At 54.7% G+C, this 22,321-nt stretch overlaps 1 protein-coding gene across 2 annotated transcripts in view; it reads left to right on the plus strand.

Annotated features, from left to right (window-relative positions):
* HEXD (hexosaminidase D) overlaps window positions 1–22,321 on the plus strand; it is a 33,043-nt gene that overhangs the window by 2,264 nt on the left and 8,458 nt on the right. For both annotated transcript variants that reach the window (XM_023194108.2, XM_023194109.1), the window contains exons 3-12: window positions 4,441–4,550; window positions 8,419–8,506; window positions 13,973–14,137; window positions 16,210–16,393; window positions 17,190–17,261; window positions 17,653–17,848; window positions 20,106–20,188; window positions 21,452–21,530; window positions 21,634–21,735; window positions 22,095–22,184. In XM_023194108.2, coding sequence (XP_023049876.1) covers window positions 4,441–4,550; window positions 8,419–8,506; window positions 13,973–14,137; window positions 16,210–16,393; window positions 17,190–17,261; window positions 17,653–17,848; window positions 20,106–20,188; window positions 21,452–21,530; window positions 21,634–21,735; window positions 22,095–22,184 — 1,169 coding nt within the window. The remainder of the gene's footprint in view (window positions 1–4,440; window positions 4,551–8,418; window positions 8,507–13,972; window positions 14,138–16,209; window positions 16,394–17,189; window positions 17,262–17,652; window positions 17,849–20,105; window positions 20,189–21,451; window positions 21,531–21,633; window positions 21,736–22,094; window positions 22,185–22,321) is intronic.

Consider the following 22,321-nt stretch of genomic DNA (forward strand, 5'->3'; position numbering starts at 1 on the left):
AAAAAAAAAAAAGAGGACAAAAGAAACTCACAGCTTCTTTCTTGTGGGTGGAAGTGTGTCTTTCCAAAAAGATATGTTCAAGTCTTAACCCCTGGGACCTGTGAATGAGACTTTTATTTGGGACTAGGATCTTTGCAGATGTAATCAAAATAAGATGAAGTTGTACTAGAATATGGTGAACCCTAATCCAGTGATTGGCATCCTTACGAGGAGCGGGAAATTTAGAACCTGAGACACACATGGCGGGAAGGCAGTGTGAAGACCCAGGAGGACGCCCCACGGTGCCAGCAGCCAAGAAGGTCATGATGCGCCATGAACCCCGAGATGCCAAGGATAGCTGGCGATCACCAGAAGCTATTGAGAAGCAAGGAATGGTCCTCCTCTGCAGCCTTCAGGGAGAGCTGGGTGTGCTGACACCTCGATTTTGGACTTAGGGTCTTCAGAACTGTGATAGAATAAGTTTCTGTTGTCAAAAACCACCCAGTTGGTTTTTGGTTTTGTTTTGAGAGGGAGTCTCGCTCTGTTGCCCAGGCTGGAGTACAACGGTGCAGTCTCGGCTTACTGCAACCTCCACCTCCCGGGTTCAAGCAATTCTCCTGCCTCAGCCTCTGGAGTAGCTGGGGTTACAGGCACCCGCCACCGTGCCTGGCTAATTTTTGTAATTTTAGTAGAGGGGGTTTCACCATGTTGGCCAGGCTGGTCTCTAACTGCTGACCTCATGATCCACCCACCTCAGCTTCCCAAAGTGCTGGGGTTATAGGCGTGAGCCACCGTGCCCGGCCAAGCCACCCAGTTTATGGTCATTTATTACAGCAGCCCTAGAAAACAAAGACACTCTTCAACAAAACGAGGTATCAGGGTGTCCCCACAGATCCCAAACTACAAGTGGGTGGGGCCAAACCACAGACAGAATAACACCTGTATGGGGTTAGCGGCCAAGCAGGAGGTAACGGAGGAAAGAGGGAAACTCCGACAGTGCTAAGACCAGAGGACCCAGAAAATAGCCTCAAAAGTAAATAAAGGTCTCCCATAGGGAGAAGTGGGACAGAGTTTTAATGGCTCCCGTCTGAGGTTGAGTGCAAAGAAACCTAAAGGAGGGTGCAGGGGAGGCCGAGGCTGCAAGACTCTCAGAAATACCTAACGAAACTTTCAGGAGGGTGTAGGGGAGGCCCGAGGCTGCAAAGTTCTCAGAAGTACGTAATGAAACTTCCTTCCAGAGGAACAGCACCCCCTGCTAAGGACAAAACGGGGAAAGAATCCACATTGAACTGGGCAGGAACAGCGAAGGGAAAGGGGAATGCTCAGGTCCTGGGGAAAGGCATCCAGAAGAGGCGGAAGTCAAAAAATGCTGCAGCAGTAGCTACACAGAGCCTGCAGTTTCCAATACCGCATGGCAGCAGTAGAGGAGGGGGCCTTGAGGCTGGCCTGTCAGCATTGCAAACACAAGAGCCTGTTCTTAAAAATGAGCAACAGGCTGGCCATGGTGGCTCACGTCTGTAATCCAGGCACTTTGGGAGGCCAAGACAGACAGATCACCTGAGGTCAGGAGCTTGTGACCAGCCTGGGAAACATGGAGAAACCCCATCTCTACTAAGAATACAAAAATTAACGAGGCATGGTGACACATGTCTGTAGTCCCAGCTACTTGGGAGTCTGAGGCAGTAGAATTGCTTGAACTCAGGAGGCAGAGGTTGCAGTGAGCCGAGATTGCGCCACTGCACTCCAACCGAGGTGACAGAGCAAGATACCATCTCAAAAAAAGAAGGAAAAAAAAAGAAAAAGCAGGAAAGAGTGTTAACATCATACAAAGATAGGTAAGAAAAAGGAAGACTGGGCACGGTGGTTCACGCCCGTAATCACAGCACTTTGGGAGGCTAAGGAGGGTGGATCACAAGGTCAGGAGATCAAGACCATCCTGGCTAACACAGTGAAACCCTGTTGCTACTAAAAATACAAAAAATTAGCCCCATGTGGTGGTGGGCGCCTGTAGTCCCAGCTGCTCGGGAGGCTGAGGCAGGAGAATCGCTTGAACCTGGGAGGTGGAGGTTGCAGTGAGCCGAGATTATGCCACTGTGCTCTAGCCTGGGTGACAAGAGTCAGACTCCGTCTTGACAAAAAAAGAAAAAAGATGATCTGAATAGCATTGCAGCAGTACTCCAGACACACAAGCCCACCCAGCAGGAAACACTGTTCCATAATATTTCATAATGAGATAAAAGATACTCAGAAGATGACAGAAGCTGTGAAAGAACAGCATAAATCAGAAATAGAAAAGCCCAGGCCAGGCTCAGTGGCTCACTGTCATCCCAGCACTTTGGGAGGCCAAGGCAAGTGGATCACTTGAGGTCAGGAATTTGAGACCAGCCTGGCCAACATGTGAAGCCCCGTCTCTACTAAAAATACAAAAATTAGCCAGGCGTGGTGGCAGGCGCCTGTAATCCCACCTACTTGGGAGGCTGAGGCACGAGAATCGCCTGAACCTAGGTGGTAGAGGCTGCAGTGAGCCGAGGTTGCACCACTGCACTCCAGCCTGGGCGATAGAGCAAGACTCGGTCTAAAAAAAAAAAAGAGACAAGCCCAGAAATGTAACTAGACAAAAGGAGGGTGTAAAAAATTGCCTGTGGAGCTCAGAAATGAATTCTAAAGAAAAAACATTTTTTAAATGAAGACTAAACTATGAGAAGTGTAAAAGTGAGTAGATACCATGGAAAGTGCAGTATTTGGAAACAGATGACAGAAAAGAAAAAAGCAAACACGGAGAGATGAAAAGGCATTCTGACAATTGAATATGGCAAAGAAGACTAAACTTACACACAGCTGATGAAAAGCCTTTCTGATTTGGGCTGGGTGCAGTGGCTCATGCCTGTAATCCCAGCACTTTGGGAGGCTGAGGCAGGCAGATCACCTGAGGTCAGGAGTTCAAGACCAGCCTGGATAACATGGTGAAACCCCATCTCTACTAAAAATACAAAAATTAGCCAGGCATGGTGGCAGATGCCTGTAATCCCAGCTACTCGGGAGACTGAGGCAGGAGAATCGCGTGAACCCGGGAGGTGGAGGTTGCAGTGAGCCGAGATTGTGCCATCGCACTCCATCCTAGGGGACAAGAGCAAAACTCCATCTCAAAAAAAAAAAAAAAAAAAGAAAAGGCGTTCTGACAATTAAATATGGCAAAGAAGATCCAACTTACAAACAGCTGGAGTCCCTGTTTCCATTATCTGTTGCTGCATGACAGATATCCCAAACTTAAGGTCCCCATTCATCACCCCTTGTGTTTCTGTGGGTTGGCTGCATGGTTCTGCTTTTCTGACCGAGGCTCCTCAGGTGGTCACAGCCCCGTAACATCTAGAAACATCTGATGGTCTGTGTGGCCTTCTGTGTCCAGCAGTTCATCCCGACTGTCAGCTGGGGCTCCTTGGTTCTCCTGCACGTGTGTCATCCAGGAGGCTAGCGTGCACCTATAGTCCCAGCGCCTTGGAAGGCTGAGGCTGGAGGATCACTTGAGCCCAGGAGTTGGAGGCTGCACTTGAGCCCAGGAGTTGGAGGCTGCAGCGAGCCATGATCAAGCCAGCACACTCCAGCCTGGGTGACAGAGTGAGACCCCGTCTGTTAAAAAAAGAGGCTGGGCACAGTGGCTCACACCTGTAATCCCAACATTTTGGAAGGCTGAGGCAGGCAGATCACCTGAGGTCAGGAGTTCGAGACCAGCCTGGCCAACATGGTGAAACCCTGTCTGTACTAAAAATACAAACATTAGCTGGGCGTTGGGGCAGGCGCCTGTAGTCCCAGCTACTTGGGAGGCTGAGGCAGGAGAATCACTTGAACCCCGGAGGCAGAGGCTGCAGTGAGCCGAGATCGCGCCAGTGCACTCCAGCCTGGGTGACAGAGCGAGACCCCATCTCAAAAAAAAAAAAAGAGAAGGAAGTGGGGAGAAGAATGAGGGGGAAGGGACCCCATGAGTACAGCCCAGGAACAAATGAGTTCTGCACCTCTCTCTCATCTCCCTCAGGTGCTGACCCCAACCCTTCAGAGCCCTGCTCCCCCTGCCCCAGCTCCTCCTGCCCCATCCCCCATGCCTTGCCATTCTCCTTCAGCCTGGCTGCCCTGTCCCCTGTGCCTCTCAGCCTGGCTGCCCTGCTGGGCCCCTGTACGTGAAGAGCTGCATCTCTGGCTCCCTGCTGGCCGGAGCCATCCCTCCCAAGCTGAACCACCAGCGCTAACCTGTTGAGTAGCAGCCCTGTTTCATAGCATATCTCCCCTGCTGTGCAAAATAGTCACTGGAACGGGGAGTTTCATTTGCCATAACATAAAGTACACATTCCGGATTTAAGGTTCCCAGGAAAAATAGGAATAGCAACTCCCACAGTCTCCTCGCTGTGGATGTGCCATGTCGTGCTCCAGCAGCCACTTCTTCCTAACCTCTCCCTGTTTACCCCCCAGATTTTTCCTCTGTTCGGTGCGCTAGGTGCAAACGGCCTCCTCATTGAGTATGAAGACATGTTTCCCTACGAGGGCCCTCTGAGGCTGCTGAGGGCCAAGTACGCCTACAGGTAGCACTGCCTACAGGTACCACCGCCCCTGGCAGGGACAGGGGCGCGGCGGGAAAGTGGGGAAGGGGGGGTTCCGCAGGGCGGGAGGAGCAGCAACCTGGAGGTGCGGGTGGAACAGTCAGGAAATGAACAGTGGTGGGTACATTACTTTTTTGTCTTTTTAAATTCATCTCTTTAATTGTAAAAAATAATCATAAAATGAAAACAAAGCTTCATTTCAGTCACTGGAGAGAATTTTGAAACATTTAAAGGGAAAGTAAGCATCAGCAGCGCCCCCTACAGGGAAAAGCTGTATTTCCTGTTTCTGTCCTGCAGGCGTTTCCTCTGTTGATGGGAAGGCCTGGAGAAGGCTGGGCTAGAGAAGGCTAGAGAAGGCCTCCGCATGGGGAGAGACTGCTCTTCAGGCCACAGTTGAGCCTTGAGTTAGAGAAGTGAAGAATTAAAGGGGAGAAAAAATCAATAAAATCAGGTGTGGTGGAGATGGGAGGCCCCTGCTCAGCGTTAAAATCACAGGTCTCTGTGAAAATCAGTGACAGCCCCAAAGATAAATGTGCAACGGACACTAACTGGCCAATCCCAAAGGACGAAACAAAAAAGGCCAATAAGCGTATAAGAAAATGTTAAGGCCAGGCGCGGTGGCTCATGCCTGTAATCGCAGCACTTTGGGAGGCCAAGGTGGTCAGATCACTTGAGCTCAGGAGTTCGAGACCAGCCTGGGCAACACGGTGAAACCCCATCTCTACATAAAATGCAAAAATTAGGCCGGGCGCGGTGGCTCAGGCCTGTAATCCCAGCACTTTGGGAGGCCGAGGTGGGTGGATCACTTGAGCTCAGGAGTTCGAGACCAGCCTGGGCAACATGGTGAAACCATCTCTACATAAAATACAGACATGAGCCATGGATAATGGCATGGGCCTGTAGTCCAAGCTACTCGGGAGGCTGAGATAGGAGGATGACTTGAACCTGGTGTTAGGTTTTTTAAAGGGAAGGTGAGGGTTAAAGAAAGAGAGGGCGGCTCTACAGCAACACAGGTATGTTGCAGAAACCTACAGAGGTGGGGACCAGCTTAATGCCAGAGCGCACCACCGCTTACAGGCTGGGCGCTTCCAGGCCTGGACAGGAGGGGCTGGGCAGTAGGGCTTGCTGCCAGCAAGATGTTGAGAGACGTTCCCGTGGTGAGGCAGTTGGGTCCTTGTTCCCAGCAGAATCTGATCAGGATGTTCCTTCACTTGGGTGTTTGACCAACAAGGTGTGGTCAGGATATTCCCGGCCCTGTGGTCAGGTGGTTGGGATGATCCCAGCTATGTGGACAGGTGGTCAGGATGTTCCCGGGCCGAGTGGTCAGCACGTTCCGGGCCATGTGGTCAGGGCGTTCCCGGGCCGTGTGGTCAGGACGTTCCCGGGCCGTGTGGTCAGGATGTTCCCGGGCCTGTGGTCAGGATGTTCCCGGCCCTGTGGTCAGGTGGTCGGGATGATCCCAGCTATGTGGACAGGTGGTCAGGACGTTCCCGGGCCGTGTGGTCAGGACGTTCCGGGCCGTGTGGTCAGGTGGTCGGGATGTTCTTGAGCCATGTGGTCAGGACGTTCCTGGGCCGTGTGGTCAGGTGGTCGGGATGTTCCCGGGCCGTGTGGTCAGGTGGTCGGGACGTTCCCGGGCCGTGTGGTCAGGTGGTCGGGACGTTCCCGGCCCGTGTGGTCAGGTGGTCAGGATGTTCCCGGCCATGTGGTCAGGTGGTTGGGATGTTCCCGGGCCGTGTGGTCAGGAGGTCAGGACGTTCCCGGCCATGTGGTCAGTATGTTGGGCAGGATCTTGGGCAGACTGAAGCCCTGTGGAATGTTTCACTTCATCCTGGGTCTGGAAAATGGTAGGGGGCTTACAAAATGGTGCAGTTTGGATTAACACCTGGGAGCCAGAGGCTGCAGTGAGCTGATACTGCACCACTGCACTCCAGCCTGGGCAATGGAGCCAGAGTTTGTCTCAAATAAAAAGAAAAAAAAAAAGGAAAGAAAGAAAATGTTAAACCCTCATAGTACTCAAATCAAAGAAACTAAATCAACAATGCAACACCATCCTGGCTACCAAACTGGTAAGGCTTCTAAAAAAATTGTAAGACTCGGGCCAGGCGCGGTGGCTCATGCCTGTAATCCCAGCACTTTTGGGAGGCTGAGCAGGTGAATCGAGACCAGCCTGACCAACATAGCGAAATCCTGTCTCTACCAAAAAAATACAAAAATTAGCCAGGCGTGGCCAGGTGCAGTGGCTCACGCCTGTAATCCCAGCACTTTGGCAGGCCAAGGCAGGTGGACCATGAGGTCAGATCGAGATCATCCTGGCCAACAGGTGAAATCCCGTCTCTACTAAAAATATAAAAAGTTAGCTGGGCGTGGTGGCAGGTGCCTGTAGTCCCATCTACTGGGGAGGCTGAGGCAGGAAAATGCCCGGAACCCAGGAGGCGGAGCTTGCAGTGAGCTGAGATCACGCCTGGGCGACAGAGCTAGACTCCATCTCAAAAAAAAAAAAATTAGCTGGATATGGTGGTGCACACCTATAATCCCAGCTACTCAGGAGGCTGAGGAAGGAGAATCGCAGGAACTCAAGAGGCAGAGGTTGCAGTGAGCCAAGATCACGCCACTGCATTCCAGCTTGGGTGACAGAGCAAGACTCCATCTCAAAAAAAAAATAATAATAAATACAATAAATAAATAATTGTAAAACTCTATGTTGATGAGAATGAGAAAGAGGAAAACTACCTGCTGGTGAACGTAATGTGACGTCTGTTCTGGGAGGACGTCAGCTCCATGTGTCAAAACAACCCACACCCCATGCAGCCCACATGTGGTTAGACCAGAAGAGAGGAACAGTGGGCCAGGGTGTTGGCCTGCGATGAGATGATCGGGGTTTGCATTTTCTTCATACTCTTCTAGTTTTCTTCCTACAGTGGAGACGTTCTGTCTTTTGATGTGAAAAAGTAAAGTACCAGGGTTCCTTTGAAGCTCGAAACAGGAATATTTAAAGACTTTACATAACTCATAAATCGATAGAATGGATTAGCCTAAAATGGTTCAAACACATACAAAAACTAGAAATAGCTTTTTTTTTTTTTTTAGATAAATTCATAAATGACAGCTCATTTGTGAAAAACAAAGAGGTTGACCCGGAGCAGTCAGCCCTTCCCAGGAGTTGACCCTCCTGCAGAGGACGTGTGCCCCGGGGATGATTTCAGATTGAGGCCCCGTGGTGGGCCTGCCCTCGGGCAGCTGCTGACCTGGCTCTGGGTGGACTGTGGCTCCTTCTGTAGCAATTTTTTTTTTTTTTTTTAGACAGAGTCTTGCTCTGTCTCCCGGGCTGGAGTGCAGTGGTGCGATCTCGGCTCATTGCAAATTCTGCCTCCTGGATTCAAGTGATTCTCCTGCCTCGGCCTCCCAAGTAGCTGGGATTATAGGTGCCTGCCACCAGGCCCAGCTAATTTTTGTATTTGTAGTAGATACGGGGTTTCACCATGTTGGCCAGGCTGGTCTTGAACTCCTGACCTCAAGTGATCTGCCCACCTTGGCCTCCCAAAGTGCTGGGATTACCGGCATGAGCCACCGCGCCCGGCCTTGAGTAGTTTCTTGTAAAATGTGATGACTTCATTCTCTTGTCGCAGGTTGAAAAGCGAACTGTTACTTGAGGACATGCTAGAACATCATCTTCCCAAATTTTAGAGCAGGTGCCTTTCCAGAAACCAGGATATCTATCAAGTTTTGTGGAGTGAGGGCCTCACCGTTTCCCGGAGAGCCCCCTAGGGCCGGATGAGGAAGGGCTGGGGGCGTGTGGACATCACGTGCTGCCCACGTGAGCCTCTCTGCATGAATTTTGTCTCTCCAGCCCCTCTGAAATCAAAGAGATCCTGCATCTGGCTGGACTCAATGAGCTGGAGGTGATTCCCTTGGTGCAGACATTTGGACACATGGAGGTGAGTGGCAGGAATGGAAGTTACCTGTTACCTAGTGCCAGGCGTGGAGTCCAGGGGCTGCAGGCTGGGCCAGGCTTGTGCTCAGGGGTAGGTGCAGCGGGCCTGTGGTTGGGGTGCAGGCAGCGCAGCTCGGCACAACACAGAGAGGACTTTGGTCTAGGAAGGAGCTGCAGGTTGGGGCAGGCTATCTGCCTGAGGAATGGAAGGAGAGAGCCAGAAAGGGGGTCCTGGAGGCTGGGAGGTGGTTTCCTTTTTAACTTGTATTCATCAGATACTATGTGAGGTAAAACACAGTATTAAAGAAAGAAAAGGTGCTTTTCGGGCCAGGCACGGTGGCTTACACCAGTAATCCAGCACTTTAGGAGGCCGAGGCTGGCGGGTCACCTGAGGTCAGGAGTTTGAGACCAGCCTGGCCAACATGGCGAAATCCTGTCTCTACTAAAAATACAAAAATTAGCTGGGTATGGTGCTGGGCACCTGTAGTCCCAGCTACTCGGGAGGCTAAGGCAGGAGAATCGCTTGAATGCGGGAGGTGGAGGTTGCAGTGAGCCGAGACCACGCCATTGCACTCCAGCCTGGGTGACAAGAGCAAGACTCCATCTCAAAATATATATATATACACACACACACACACGTTCTTATATACACACACACACACATATACACACATGTATGTACACACATATATACATACATATATATACACATGTTCTTTTTTACATATATACATATTCTTTTATATATACACACACACATGTTCTTATATACACACACACATATACACACATGTATGTACACACATATATACATATGTATACACATTCTTTTTTACATATATACATATTCTTTTATATATACACACACACACACACACATTCTTTTTCACATCTGTATCAAACAGGAAGTGATGCAACATTTACTACCACAGTTTGATTTAATGGCTCTTAGGTTCCATTTATTTCTCTAACAGATACACCATTCTGGTTTCTATTTCCACACACCGCGGGGGGAGAAGGCTGTTTTCACTTAACACACGCTGGTGTTCTGGGCATGCCACCCAAGTTCCTTCCCACAGCTTGGTCCTCCGGCCTTTCTAGTTGGTTCTCCCCGTCACACTCTGCCCTAGGACCTGGTGTGCGCTCTTGGCCTCCTGCCCCCTCTCTACAAAACGTCTGTCCCAAGGCCACCAGGGTCCTCCAGGTCACTAAGTCCAGGGATGGTTTTAGTTCTTTCCGGCTGGACCCCTCGGTAGCTTCTGGCATCCCCAGCTGCTCTCCTGAGCCCCACACTTTCCGGCTTCCCCCTGCCTTTGACTGTGCCTCCTCAATATCTATTTGCATTTGCCTCTCTGTAGCTGGCGGTCCCCAAGGCTCCTCTCGGCCCCTGTCCCCACCTCCCACGCTCTCTAGACGGTGCCATCTCTGCTTCTGCTTTCTCTTCATCTTCATCTTCCTCTTCCTCTTCTGTCTGCACCTCAGCAACTCCAGACCTCCTGGGTTACAGACCCTCATCCCCAGCTGCCTGCTGGTCACTTCCACTGAGGGGCCTCCTCCAGCCTCTGGTGTGCACACCAGAAGCAAACCAGCCACGGTCAGCACCACCACCCGCCCACACCCTGACCCATGTTGGTCCTGCTGCTGCTGCTCCTCCTCCTCCTCTGTCATGCAAGCACCACCCCTGTCTAAACCACCACTGACTCGCCATGAAACTCTCTTAACGGGTCTCCCAGGGCCACTCTGCCCCTCCGTGCCGCTCTCCCCACCGCAGCAAGTCACAGCACAGCTCCGACCACTCACACCTGCCATCTCCTTAAAAGACACTGTTGTCAGGGCAGAACTGATGGCCACAAACCAGGTAGCTTAAGACAACAGAAGTGTTCTCTCAGTTCTGGAGACCAGACATCCAAAATCAGTGTGTCAAAGGGTTGGTTTCTTACTGAGGAAGACCCTCCATGTGTACATTTGCTATTAGTATACCCTTGTGTGCTAGTTTTTGAGACAGGGTCTCTCTCTGTTTCCCAGGCTGGAGTGCAGTGGTGCAATCTTGGCTCACTACAACCTCCGCCTCCCGAGTTCAAGTGATTCTCCTGCCTCAGCCTCCTGAGTACCTGAGATTACAGGCACGCCCCACCACGCCCAGCTAACTTTTTGTCTTTTTATTAGAGATGGGGTTTCAAATGTTGACCAGGCTGGTCTCAAACTCCTGGCCTCAGGTGATCTGCCTGCCTTGGCCTCTCAAAGTACTGGGATTACAGGCATGAGCCACGGTGCTTGGCCTAATATACCTCCTTGGTATACTAGAAATAACTGCTTGTGTGTATTACCCATTTTTTTTCAACTTGAGTTTTTAAGGTTCTTTATATGTCCTAGATGCAAGTCCTCTGATGGAATTTGCAGGTATTTTCTCCCAGTGTGGAGCTTACATGCTTTTGGTGTCATTTCTGAAAACTTGTTGTGATCACCAGATCACAGAGATTTTTCTTGTATTTTCTTCTAAAGTTTAACTTGTGTGCATTTTTCATTTAGATCTATGATCCATGTTGAGTGTGGTATTTTTATTCTTTCTCAGAACCCTTGAACATTCAAGTTGTCTTGAGTCACAATCTCACTCTGTCACCCAGGTTGCAGTGTGTGGCACAATCACAGCTCACTGCAGCCCTGAACTTCTGGGATCAAGCAATCCTCCCACCTCAGCCTCCTGAGTAGCGGGGACCACAGGTGTGCGCCACCACACCCGGCCAGTTTTTTTATTCTGTGGAGATACCAGGTCCCACTATGTTGCCCAGATTGGTCTTGAAGCCCTGGCCTCAAACAGTTCCCCCACTTCAGCCTCTCGGAGTGCCGGGATTACAGGTGTGAGCCATTGCACCTGGCCCCATTTTGAGTTAATTTTTTTGTTTATTTTCCTTTTTGTGAAGAGTGGGGTCTCACTATGTTGCTGGGCTGGTCTCAGACTTCTGGGCTCAAGTGAGCTTCCCGCCTCTACCTCCCTAAGTGCAATTTTTTTTTCTTTTTCTTGAGACAGAGTTTCGCTCTGTCGCCCAGGCTGGAGTGCAACAGCGTGATCTCAGCTCACTACAACCTCCACATTTCGAACTCAAGCAATTCTCCCGCCTCACTTCCCAAGTAGCTGGGATGACAGTGCCTGCCACCACACCCGGCTAATCTTTGTCTTCTTCATAGAGATGGGGTTTTGCCATGTTGGCCAGGCTGGTCTCGAACTCCTGACCTCAAGTGATCTGCCCGCCTCGGCCTCCCAAAGTGCTGGGATTACAGGCGTGAGCCACCACACCCAGCCTCCTTTCATTCTTAGAATATATTCATAGTAGTTTTCTTGAAATATTTGATAAATTCTATATGTGGGCCCACTGAGAGTCAGAGTCTGTGAACTGGATTCTACTTTCCAGTTTATTTGCACATCTCAAAATTTTTGGTTGAGAACGGAACATTTCAGTGAATACATTATAGCGAAGCTGAATGTTTACTCCTTTCCCCGGTGGCTGGTGATGGTCGTTTTGTTGTTTTCTAGCAAGTGGTCTGCATTTAACCTGCAGGACCTGCCCCGGGCCGTGTGTGCTCACTGATGTCTGTGCTGAGATTTTTTGGTTCTTTTTTTTTGAGATGGAGTCTTGCTCTGCCGCTCAGGCTGGAGTGCAGTGGCCGGATCTCAGCTCACTGCAAGCTTCGCCTCCCAGGTTTACGCCATTCTCCTGCCTCAGCCTCCGGAGTAGCTGGGACTACAGGCGCCTGCCACCTCGCCCGGCTAGTTTTTTGTATTTTTTAGTAGAGACAGGGTTTCACCATGTTAGCCAGGATGGTCTCGATCTCCTGACCTCGTGATCCGCCCGTCTCGGCCTCCCAAAGTGCTGGGATTACAGGCTTGAGCCACCGCACCTGGTCTGGTTCTTATTTTTACGTTTTATCCTGGCTTCCTAGGGTCACCCCTCTATCTTCATAGCTGGTTGTCAGCCGAGGGTTTGGGCAGAGGTTGTGCTCCCACACCTTGAGCCCACAGGCCTCCTCCCCTTGCCACATGGCTGTGTGTGGGCGGTGGGGGGTGCACCCCCAGGTTCGCGCAGTTCCCACCTGGCCCTCACAGGTCCCTGCACGTGTGTGTGGCGCCCGTCAGCCAGGCCTGAGGACAGTGTGCAGCACCATCTGGCTTTGTGTTTCCAGGGTCACCCATTAAATCTCCAGCCAGTCCTGGCTCTCCCCAGCAGGGACTGACCCCTGGCAAGCGGAAGACTGGGTCTTTTCTCCAGTTGCTACTTCTACTGACAGTGCCCTCAAAAGGGGTGGGTTTTTACCCAACCTCAAGTTAAGTCTGCCCCTTTGGCAGCAAAGCTGTGGTTTCCACACTGAGGGGGAAGGGGGCAGTGAGCAACCATAGGCCGAGGCCGCAGAGTCTCTGTTCCTACGCAAAGTTATAGTGGTATTTCCTACATACACGTTTTTCTCTTTTTTCTTTTCAGAGACAGGGTCTCACTCTGTCGCCCAGGCTGGAGTGCAGTGGCGTGATCATGGCTTACTACAGCCTCAACTTCCTAGGCTCCTAAGATCCTGAGGATCTTCTTGCCTCAGCCTCCCAAGTAGCTCGAACCACAGGCAGGTGCCACCACACCCGGCCACTTTTTTTCTTAAACTGATTTTCTTTTTAAAAAATTTATGGCCGGGCACAGTGGCTCATGCCTGTAATCCCAACACTTTGGGAGGCCGAGATGGGTGGATCACAAGGTCAGGAGATCGAGACCATCCTGGCTAACATGGTGAAACACCATCTTTACTAAAACAAAATACAAAAATTAGCTGGGTGTGGTGGCGGGCACCTGTAGTCCCAGCTACTTGGGAGGCTGAGGCAGGAGAATGGCGTGAACCCAGGAGGCGGAGCTTGCAGTGAGCCGAGATCGCACCACTGCACTCCAGCCTGGACGACAGAGCTAGACTCCGTCTCAAAAAAAAAAAAAAAAGTACTTAGGCTGGGCGCGGTGGTTCACACCTGTAATCCCAGCACTTTGGGAGGCCAAGGCAGGCAAATCACTTGTGGTCAGGAGTTCAAGACCAGCCTGGCCAACATAGTGAAATGCCATCTCTACTAAAAATACGAAAATTAGCTGGGCGTGGTGGCACATGCCTGTAATCCCAGCTACTGGGAAGGCTGAGGCGGGAGGATTACTTGAACCTGGGAGGCAGAGGTTGCAGTGAGCCAAGATTGTGCCACTGCACTCCAGCCTGGGCGACAGAGCGAGACTCCATGGGGTTTCACCATGTTGTCCAGGCTGGTCTCAACGCCTGAGTTCAAACATTCTGCCCACCTCAGCCTCCCAAGGTGCTGGGATTATGGGACGGAGCCTCTGTGCCTGGCCTAATGTTTTTGTATTATCCGTAGATTTGAAACAGAAGCCCCAGGTGGGCAGAAGGAGATGAGCCCAGTCCTCCGCCCCCAACGTGAGCTCCTGTCTCTCCACAGTTTGTGCTGAAGCATGCAGCCTTCGCCCACCTGCGGGAGGTGGGCCCCTTCCCCTGCACCCTGAACCCCCACGAGGCAGAGTCCCTGGCACTGGTGGGCGCCATGATCGACCAGGTCCTGGAGCTGCACCCAGGCGCCCGATGGCTGCACGTCGGGTGTGACGAGGTGGGTGCCGTCACCCCAGCTCTGCGCAGGACACTCTCCCTATCATGGCTTGTCCTTTTAAATAGGAAAATCGTCCAGGCACTGAGGCCTAGAGCCCGGCTTGTTGCCCTCAGGGAGCCCCGTCCAGCATCTTCTCTGGGTGGATGCACGGCCTGGCACGGGACAGCCTGCAGAGCCCGAGGGAGGTGCCCTCGTGTCAGATGAGACCACCCCGGGCAGCTGGGTTGGCAGAGGCCTGTGGGTGGTGAGCAGGTTCACGCCCCAGGACCAGCAGTCAGCGCGAGTCAGGGCGCAACTCGAGGGACACCCTTCTGTTGCTGAGAGGAACCTAAAGCACCCACTGGAAAAGGTGGTCCCCAGGCGGTGCCAGAGATGTGACCCTTCCAGCCCAGTGAGTCCCCACCCTCGCCCCTCCCTCCACTCACTGGACTCCAGCTCAGTCAGGGCCTGGGCGGGATGCAGAGCTGAAAGGACCAGGGTTGGTGCCCATGGGGCTGGGAGGTTCTGCAGGGCTGTGGCTCATGGGGAACCCAAGCTAAACATTTTAGCTCCAGAAGTTTCCTTTTTTTTTTTTTGAAGGAAATCAGAGTGTGTAAAATGCACATACGTTTTACCATTCTAACCATTTTAAAATATAGGCTGGGTGTGGTGACTCACGCCTGTAATCCCAGCACTTTGGGTGACCAAGGTGGGTGGATCACCTGAGGTCAGGTGTTTGAGACCAGTTTGGCCAATGTGGTGAAACCTCATCTCTACTAAAAATACAAAAATCAGCTGGGTGTGATGGCGGGCGCCTGTAATCCCAGCTACTCAGGAGGCTGAGGCACGAGAATTGCTTGAACCCGGGAGGTGGAGGTTGCAGTGAGCTGAGATCACGCCACTGCACTCCAGCCTGGGCGACAGAGGGAGACTCCAGCTCTAAATAAATAAATAAACAGGCTGGGCGTGGTGGCTCACACCTGTAATCCCAGCACTTTGGAAGGCTGAGGCAGGTGGATCACGTGAGGTCAGGAGTTCGAGATCAGCCTCACTAACGTGGTGAACCTCCGTGTCTACTAAAAATACAAAATTAGGCCAGGCATGGTGGCGTGCACCTGTAATCCCAGCACTTTGGGAGGCCAAGGCAGGTGGACCATGAGGTCAGGAGATCAAGACCATCCTGGCTAACACAGTGAAACCCCGTCTCTACTAAAAATACAAAAAATTAGCCAGGCGTGGTGGGGGGCGCCTGTAGTCCCGGCTACTCGGGAGGCTGAGGCAGGAGAATGGCATAAACCTGGGAGGCAGAGCCTGCAGTGAGTGGAGATCAAGCCACTGTACTCCAGCCTGGGCAACAGAGCAAGACTCCATCAAAAAAAAAAGTAAAAAAAATAAAAATACAAAATTAGCCAGGTGAGGTGGTGGGCGCCTGTAATCCCAGCTACTCGGGAGGCTGAGGCAAGAGAATCGCTTGAACTCAGGAGGCGGAGCTTGCAGTGAGCCAAGATGGAGGTTGTGCCACTGCACTCCAGCCTGGGTGACAGAACAAGACCCTGTCTCCAAAATAATAAGTATCAACGTCAGCACCTCTTCCACACATTCATGGTGTGGATGATCACCCCAGGCTGAAGCCCCGCACCCACCCCCAGCCGCCGGCGACCACGGTCTGCTTCCCATCTCGGTGGATCTGTGCGTCTGGGCATTCCACGGGCACCAAGTCACACCGTGTATGACCTGTGTTCCTCTGGGCCGTTGGCTGCCAGAGATGGGCTCTCTGTTGAGGCCAAGCCGTGTTCATGGTGGGGGACGCTGCCCTGTGCTGGTCCGTCATGGGGGGTGGAACCCTGTGGTCTCCGCTTTGGCGGCTGTGAGAAGAGCTGCTGTGAACGTTCACAGGAAACCTTGAGTAGAACTTCAGGGCTCAGTGAGGAAGACTGGGACGTGCTGGGGGTGGTAAGCAAAGGCCCTGAGCCCCTCCCCGGCCTCCTCCCCACAGGCAGTGACCCCTCTCTGTCAGGATATGGTGTGAACCCCGACCCTCCCACCGGTGTGCAGGGCTGCCAAGGCAACCCCGTCCCGCTCCTCCCGTGCAGGTCTATTACCTCGGAGAGGGGGAGGCCTCGCGCCGGTGGCTGCAGCAAGAGCAGAACAGCACAGGGAAGTTGTGCCTGTCACACATGCGGGCGGTGGCCAGCCGCGTGCAGGCCCGGCGCCCCAGCGTGACACCCCTGGTGTGGGACGACATGCTCCGAGACCTGCCTGAGGACCAGCTCGCAGGTCGGCCAACGGGGCTGGGGGAGGGGTGGGCCACTGACCTGCCCAAGACCCACGGCTTCAAAGAAAGAAGGTGCTGTAGGAAGTGGGCCCCAGGGTGAGCCCCAGCCCCGCACAGACCTGCCACCACCACCTCCTGCATCCCCGACACCGGGTCTGAGTCGTTTGCCTAGAAGCCGTGGAGGTTTGGGCAGGAGAGCACGGGCCTGCCCGGTGGCCTGGAGGGCTTGGGAGTGACCCGCCCTCGTGGCAGCCTCCTCCAAGGCCAGCCCTGCTGGAACTGGGGGCCGAGGTTCCCGCTGGCAGCTCCTCCAGACCCTGGGCCCTGCTCACTCTGCCTGAGGCTTTGGGATGAACTGCTGAGCACCTTTCTGGGCCAAGAGGTGGTACTCAGACACCTGGCCCTGTTCCTCAAAGAACCGTGAGGCTCAGTGAGTCCCATGGCAGAGCTGGGAGCCAGGGTGTCCCAGGGCCGGGCTGGCCTGGCAGCTCCCACCCATGCATGGCCACACAGATGACTTAGAGTGACCTCCATTCAGCCACGTGCTCCAGCTGTGCCTGTGGCTCATGGCCTGGTAGAGCAGCAGCGGGAGCAGGGTCGCTGCAGTGGGCGCTGGCTTGGGAAGGCGCTGTGTGTGGCTGTGGCATTCATTGTCCAAACCCAGCATAGTGCCAAGTCTGTCTTAAAAAGGTATCTGTGCTCACACTTTCAGGCAAATCGAGAACAGGTGGGTCTGAGGGGCTGAGGGTGTGGTCCGGGTGTCTCACCAACCTCACGTCCGCTCTGCTCCATCTGCAGCATCCGGGGTGCCGCAGCTGGTGGAGCCGGTGCTCTGGGACTACGCGGCTGACCTGGATGTGCACAGCAAGGGTCAGTGCCAAGTTGGGGGTGTGTTGTCATGGCCACATGACTGGGAAGGCCATCCCTGGCCCTGTGACCCTGCAGCCCAACTGCCCAGCCTAAGGCCTGCACGGGTAGAGGCCAGGGCACAGCTCCAGCAGACCCCAGCCCATGGCCCCTCGGGACGGCCACCCTGCACCAGTGCCTCACCTCCCCATTCTACCAGTGTTTTCCACCAGTGTTTTCCAGTGAGCAGGTGAACCAGGGGCCACGTAAGCTCTGGAGTCTCCCCGATTGGGACCCAGGCCTGGCTGTCACAGGCGGCTCCCATGTCGGCTCTGGGTAGAGCCCTGGGAGACATGTCCGGGGCCATGTCGGCCACCTCCCCGGGAGCCACTCACCTGTTTGCTTTCTCACTCAGTCCTCCTCATGCAGAAGTACTGGCGGTGCGGCTTTCTGCGGCTGTGGGCAGCCAGTGCCTTCAAGGGTGCCACGGGGCCCAGCCAGGCCGTGCCCCCCATCAAGCACCACCTCAGGAACCACGTGCAGTGGCTGCAGGTGGCAGGCAGCAGGCCCACGGACTCACTGCAGGGCATCATCCTGACCGGCTGGCAGAGGTAAGCCCTGGCCAGTCAGAGGGTCCAGGGCAGCTCTGGTGGTCACCACATCGGCCTGTCCAGCATCTGCTGAGGGCCTTCCCAGCTCGGTCAAAGGGGAAGCAGCCCAGGCCTCTGAGAAGAGCTGCAGGAGACAGCCATTTGGGGTTGGGCCCTGCACGCCAGAGCGGCCACAGAGGGATGCTGCTCATGTGTTCAGGGTCACAAACACGTGGTCCCCAGCCCCCATGCCGCCCGTGTGCACTGCACCTGAGGCTGTGTGTGTATGTCTTGCTTGTGGCACAAGGAAGGGTTTCGGTTCTTTCAGGATTTCACTCAGTTGCTAGAAATGCCATCTCAGTTCAGACCCCACGAGAAGGTTTTTGGGTCTTGCACAGGAAAGAATTCAAGGCCGAGCGCAGTGAGGGGAGGTCACCAAAAGGTGCTCAGGGACAGAGGTAGGGCCCTTGGAAGGCCAGCACAGGCGTGCCCGGCTCTGTTTTCCGTTTTTCTCATATCAGGGTCTTGTCTATGTAAACACTAAGCTGTGCTATCTGTGGGTGGGCCAACGGTGTGACAGAATATGTCACTCCATGGGCTGAGCACGGTGGCTCACGCCTGTCATCCCAGCACTCTGGGAGGCTGAGGCAGGTGGATCACCAGAGGTCCGGAGTTCGTGACCAGCCTGGCCAACATGGTGAAACCCCATCTCTACTAAAGATACAAAAATTACCCAGGTGTGGCAGCATGTGCTTATGATCCCAGCTACTCAAGAGGCTGAGGCAGGAGAATCACTTGAACCTAGGAGGCGGAGGTTTCAGTGAGCCAAGATCACACCGCTGCACTCCAGCCTGGGTGACAGAGCAAAAGTCTGTCTCAAAAAAAAAAAAAAAAAAAAAGAACTTATTACTCTATGGATTTAGAGAAAACTGTCCTGGACATTTCAGTGTGTAGCCTGTGGAAGCCCAACTGTGGTGACCTAGAAGGCACATGCTGTCGTGGGTGTGGGGACGCCAGGGCTGTCCGTGTTGTAGGAGTGGCCCCTGCAGGTGTCTAAGCGCTTCCTCAGCTGTAAACATCCCGTGACTGTGGGTCCTGCCTGGCAAGAATGGGCCTTGTTAGTTTCATGAAGGAGCTGGGCGTCCTTGGCGTCACCCTCCGTGGTGTCACCCTGGCGTTCCCAGGTCCCTGCTCCCGACGATACCACGTGAAAAGCAGAGCTACAGATAAACCCCTGGTCGCTGGCCAAGTCCTGACCTTGGGTCTCATCTCAAGTTAGAGGGTTGGGGGGCAGATGGCGCAGGTGCCATGGGCTAGGCAAGCGGCTGGAGGCAGGACCCCGCCAGGGGCCCCGTGCCCTGACCCACAAGGCTCAGATTCGGATGGAGTCAAGAATTTCATGGTGGGGACCGCAGAGCCTGGTGGGCCAGCCTGCTACGGGGCAGCTCACAGCTGCCATGCATATCCAGAGCTGGCAGCGGCTCTTTAGAAGCTTCCAGATAGTTCCCACTGTCCTGCTGGGATACAGCTCTGTCTGCACAAACCAGGACCGTCCGTAGAGCAGGGCGAGGATCCTCCTCCCCAGAGGAGCGGCACATCCTTCAGGTGAGCCTGGGGCTGTGGCGTCAGGCATCGCCCAGCCTTTGCCTGTGCTCACACCTGGGGCGGCATCTGTCACCCACCTCACAGCTGAAGAAACTGAGGCACAGGCAGGTGGAGGCACCCCACCCGGCAGTGGGAAGCCCCGACTCCCACCCCAGGCCAGGCTGAGGCCCCTCAGCCCTCACTTGGGACAGATGCTGCCGGTGACCTGCTGCCTGCCAGGCCTGATCTCGCACCCTCCTCATGGGGTCTTGGGGAAAAGCTGCCACCCCCACCAGCCAGACAGGAGGCAGCCGAGGGAGGGGGTGGGGCAGGAGAGGCCCTAGGAGGGGGATGTCAAGGGCAGCCCCCAGGAGCAGGAGCCCTTTTCTCAGAGGCCAGAGGTGCTGGGGGGAGGGACAATGACCAGCCACCCACCCAGGGCCCACCCAGAGTTCTCGTGGCTCCGGAAAGATCACGGCAAGGAATCCCCACGCTCTTCACTCATCCGGTTTCTGTGTTGATGTGAGAGTCCTGCCGCACAAAACCTGTCTTGGAAACCCCGGGCCCCGTGGGTTGAGGGGGTCAGGCTGCCCCCACGGTCCTGGGACAAGAGCAGGGATGTCCCGAGTCAGGGCACCTGTGTCAGGCTGGTGGGGGTGGGCTGTGGAGCTGAGCGCCCCTCTCCTGGACCCAGGTACGACCACTTCTCTGTGCTGTGCGAGCTGCTCCCTGCAGGAGTCCCGTCCCTGGCCGCCTGTCTACAGTTGCTTCTACGCGGTATGTCTGGTCTGGCCACCCCAAGCCCCGCCGGCCCCTCCCAGAAAGACCCAGAGGGCAGGAGGCCAAGCACCCAGAGCTCCGACCACCCTGCTGGACCGTGGCGGTTCTCACAGCAGGAGGATGGTCTCACCGCCCCAGCTCAGCCACCTGCCTGCCCTGAAGTCCACCCAGGCCGGGCCTGCACCCAGGTCTCCAAGCCTAAGCCCAAAGCAGGCTGGAGAGTGACGCGGGACGCACCCCTCAGACACAGTGAATCCGCAGAAATGCACACAGGTCGGATGTGGGGAGCAGCACCACCTTTGCTGCACACACATCCTGCACACCTGGCCGAGCACGTGTGGGGCGCAGGTGCCCGGCCCTGGAAGGCCCTGCACCCTGGACCCAGCACTTAGACTTCCAGGTTGCCTGAGGGAGCAGGAGGACCTATGGGCAAGGGCAGGCCCTGGGAGCCCCTCGGGGTCAGCAGGGGGCTTGGCCAGATGAGCCGTGTGCGTGGAAACTCGCAGGCCACACAGGAAACTAGCGACCGCGTGGTGCTGACACAGAAAAAAATGGCCGAGACATGCTGAGGGCAGGACCCCCAGGCGCGGCGGCCCAGGGACGGGGGTGCGACCAGTGAGGATGCAGAATGAGACCAGATTGACTTAGCTGCTGGGTCTGAACTGCTTAGAAAAGGGCAGAAACGATAAAAACAGACACCCACGTGCCCCACAGGAAAGAGCTGCGTTAATACGGACGGTATTTGCAGCGTCCCTTCCCCACAGCCCCACCCGCCACCCCGGGACTGGGGCACTGCCCTCCAGCCGTCAGCCTCGTGCAGCCAGTACATCCATGAACAGCTCGGAGATTTGTCCGCGCTGGTGCTGGTGCCCACAGGCCTCATGGGTTTGTTTCGGGTGCTCTAGAATATTCCATCGATTGTGTGAACCACAGTGGGAAACGCTGCGTGAGCCCTGGACACCTGTGCGGGTTGGGCTGTGCCCAGCAGGAAGAACCACTGCTGTCTGGGTGTTGCTAGCGGCAACACAGTCTTACTTCTGTTTTCTGATTTTTAAAATAACGAATGTATTTCACACGTTTAAAGGGAAGCAGCAAGCCCATCTGCCCCCAGGTCCCCATGGGGCCGGCACACGCAGGGCAGGGTCTGGCCAGTGGCTCTCCATGCTGCCCGCCCACTGCCCCAGCACCTAGGCCTGCAGGTCCCCATGTGGCCCCTGCCCTCCTCCAGAGGTCCCTCCAGCTGCCCCGCTCTGATTTCAGGAGGATTTGATGGAGATGCTAAAGCGAAAGTGGAGAACCTTCTTGGGATTTCCAACCTGGAGATGATGGACCCCGTTAGGCAAGCACCCTGCAGCCCTCCCTGTCCCATTTCCCCCCTCCCCTTCCTTCTCTCCCCTTCCCCCGCCTGTGGAGACAGCTGTTCTCAGCAGGGCTCTCTGCAGGGAGGGGGCCGGCTCCTTCCCTGGCAGCAACATCCTTGCCCTTGTCACACAAGTCAGCCTCCATCTGCGCAGCTCTGTGGACGCGCTGCTGGAGGGCAACACGTGAGTGTGGGAGGCAGGTGCGGGTGGGAGGCAGGTGCAGGTGAGGGGCAGGTGCGGGTGCCAGTGAGGGGCAGGTGCGGGTGGGAGGCAGGTGCGGATGAGGGGCAGGTGCGGGTGGGGGGCAGGTGCGGGTGGGAGGCAGGTGCAGGTGCAGGTGAGGGGCAGGGACGGGGCAGGTTCACAAGCCCCACCCCACCCCCAGGCACAGGAAGAGGCAGCCTCATCCTTCACAAAGACTTTCTGGGGGACGTAAGACTTAGAAATGTCTACCCCACTCTTAAACATTTTCGGTATTACTGTAAAGCTGCCCCACGGCTGCCTTGGTAGCCCACAGCACACCATATGTGAATTTGCCCCAGGTACATCACCGGCTGGTTCAGCCCCTACCACCGCCGGCGGAAGCTCATCCACCCGGTCATGGTTCAGCACATCCAGCCCACAGCACTCAGGTGAGACCCTGGGCTCTTACGGGCTGTGCAGCTGTGGGTTCCCTGAGGACTGCAGCTGCTGTTGACATGTCCCTCAACTAGAGAGAGTGTGGAGGGTGAGCCCCTAGTTGTAAAGGGCCCTCTGGTCTCAGATGTGC

This window comes from Piliocolobus tephrosceles, chromosome 16, assembly GCF_002776525.5.
Source record: "Piliocolobus tephrosceles isolate RC106 chromosome 16, ASM277652v3, whole genome shotgun sequence".
Taxonomy (NCBI): Eukaryota; Metazoa; Chordata; class Mammalia; order Primates; family Cercopithecidae; genus Piliocolobus; species Piliocolobus tephrosceles.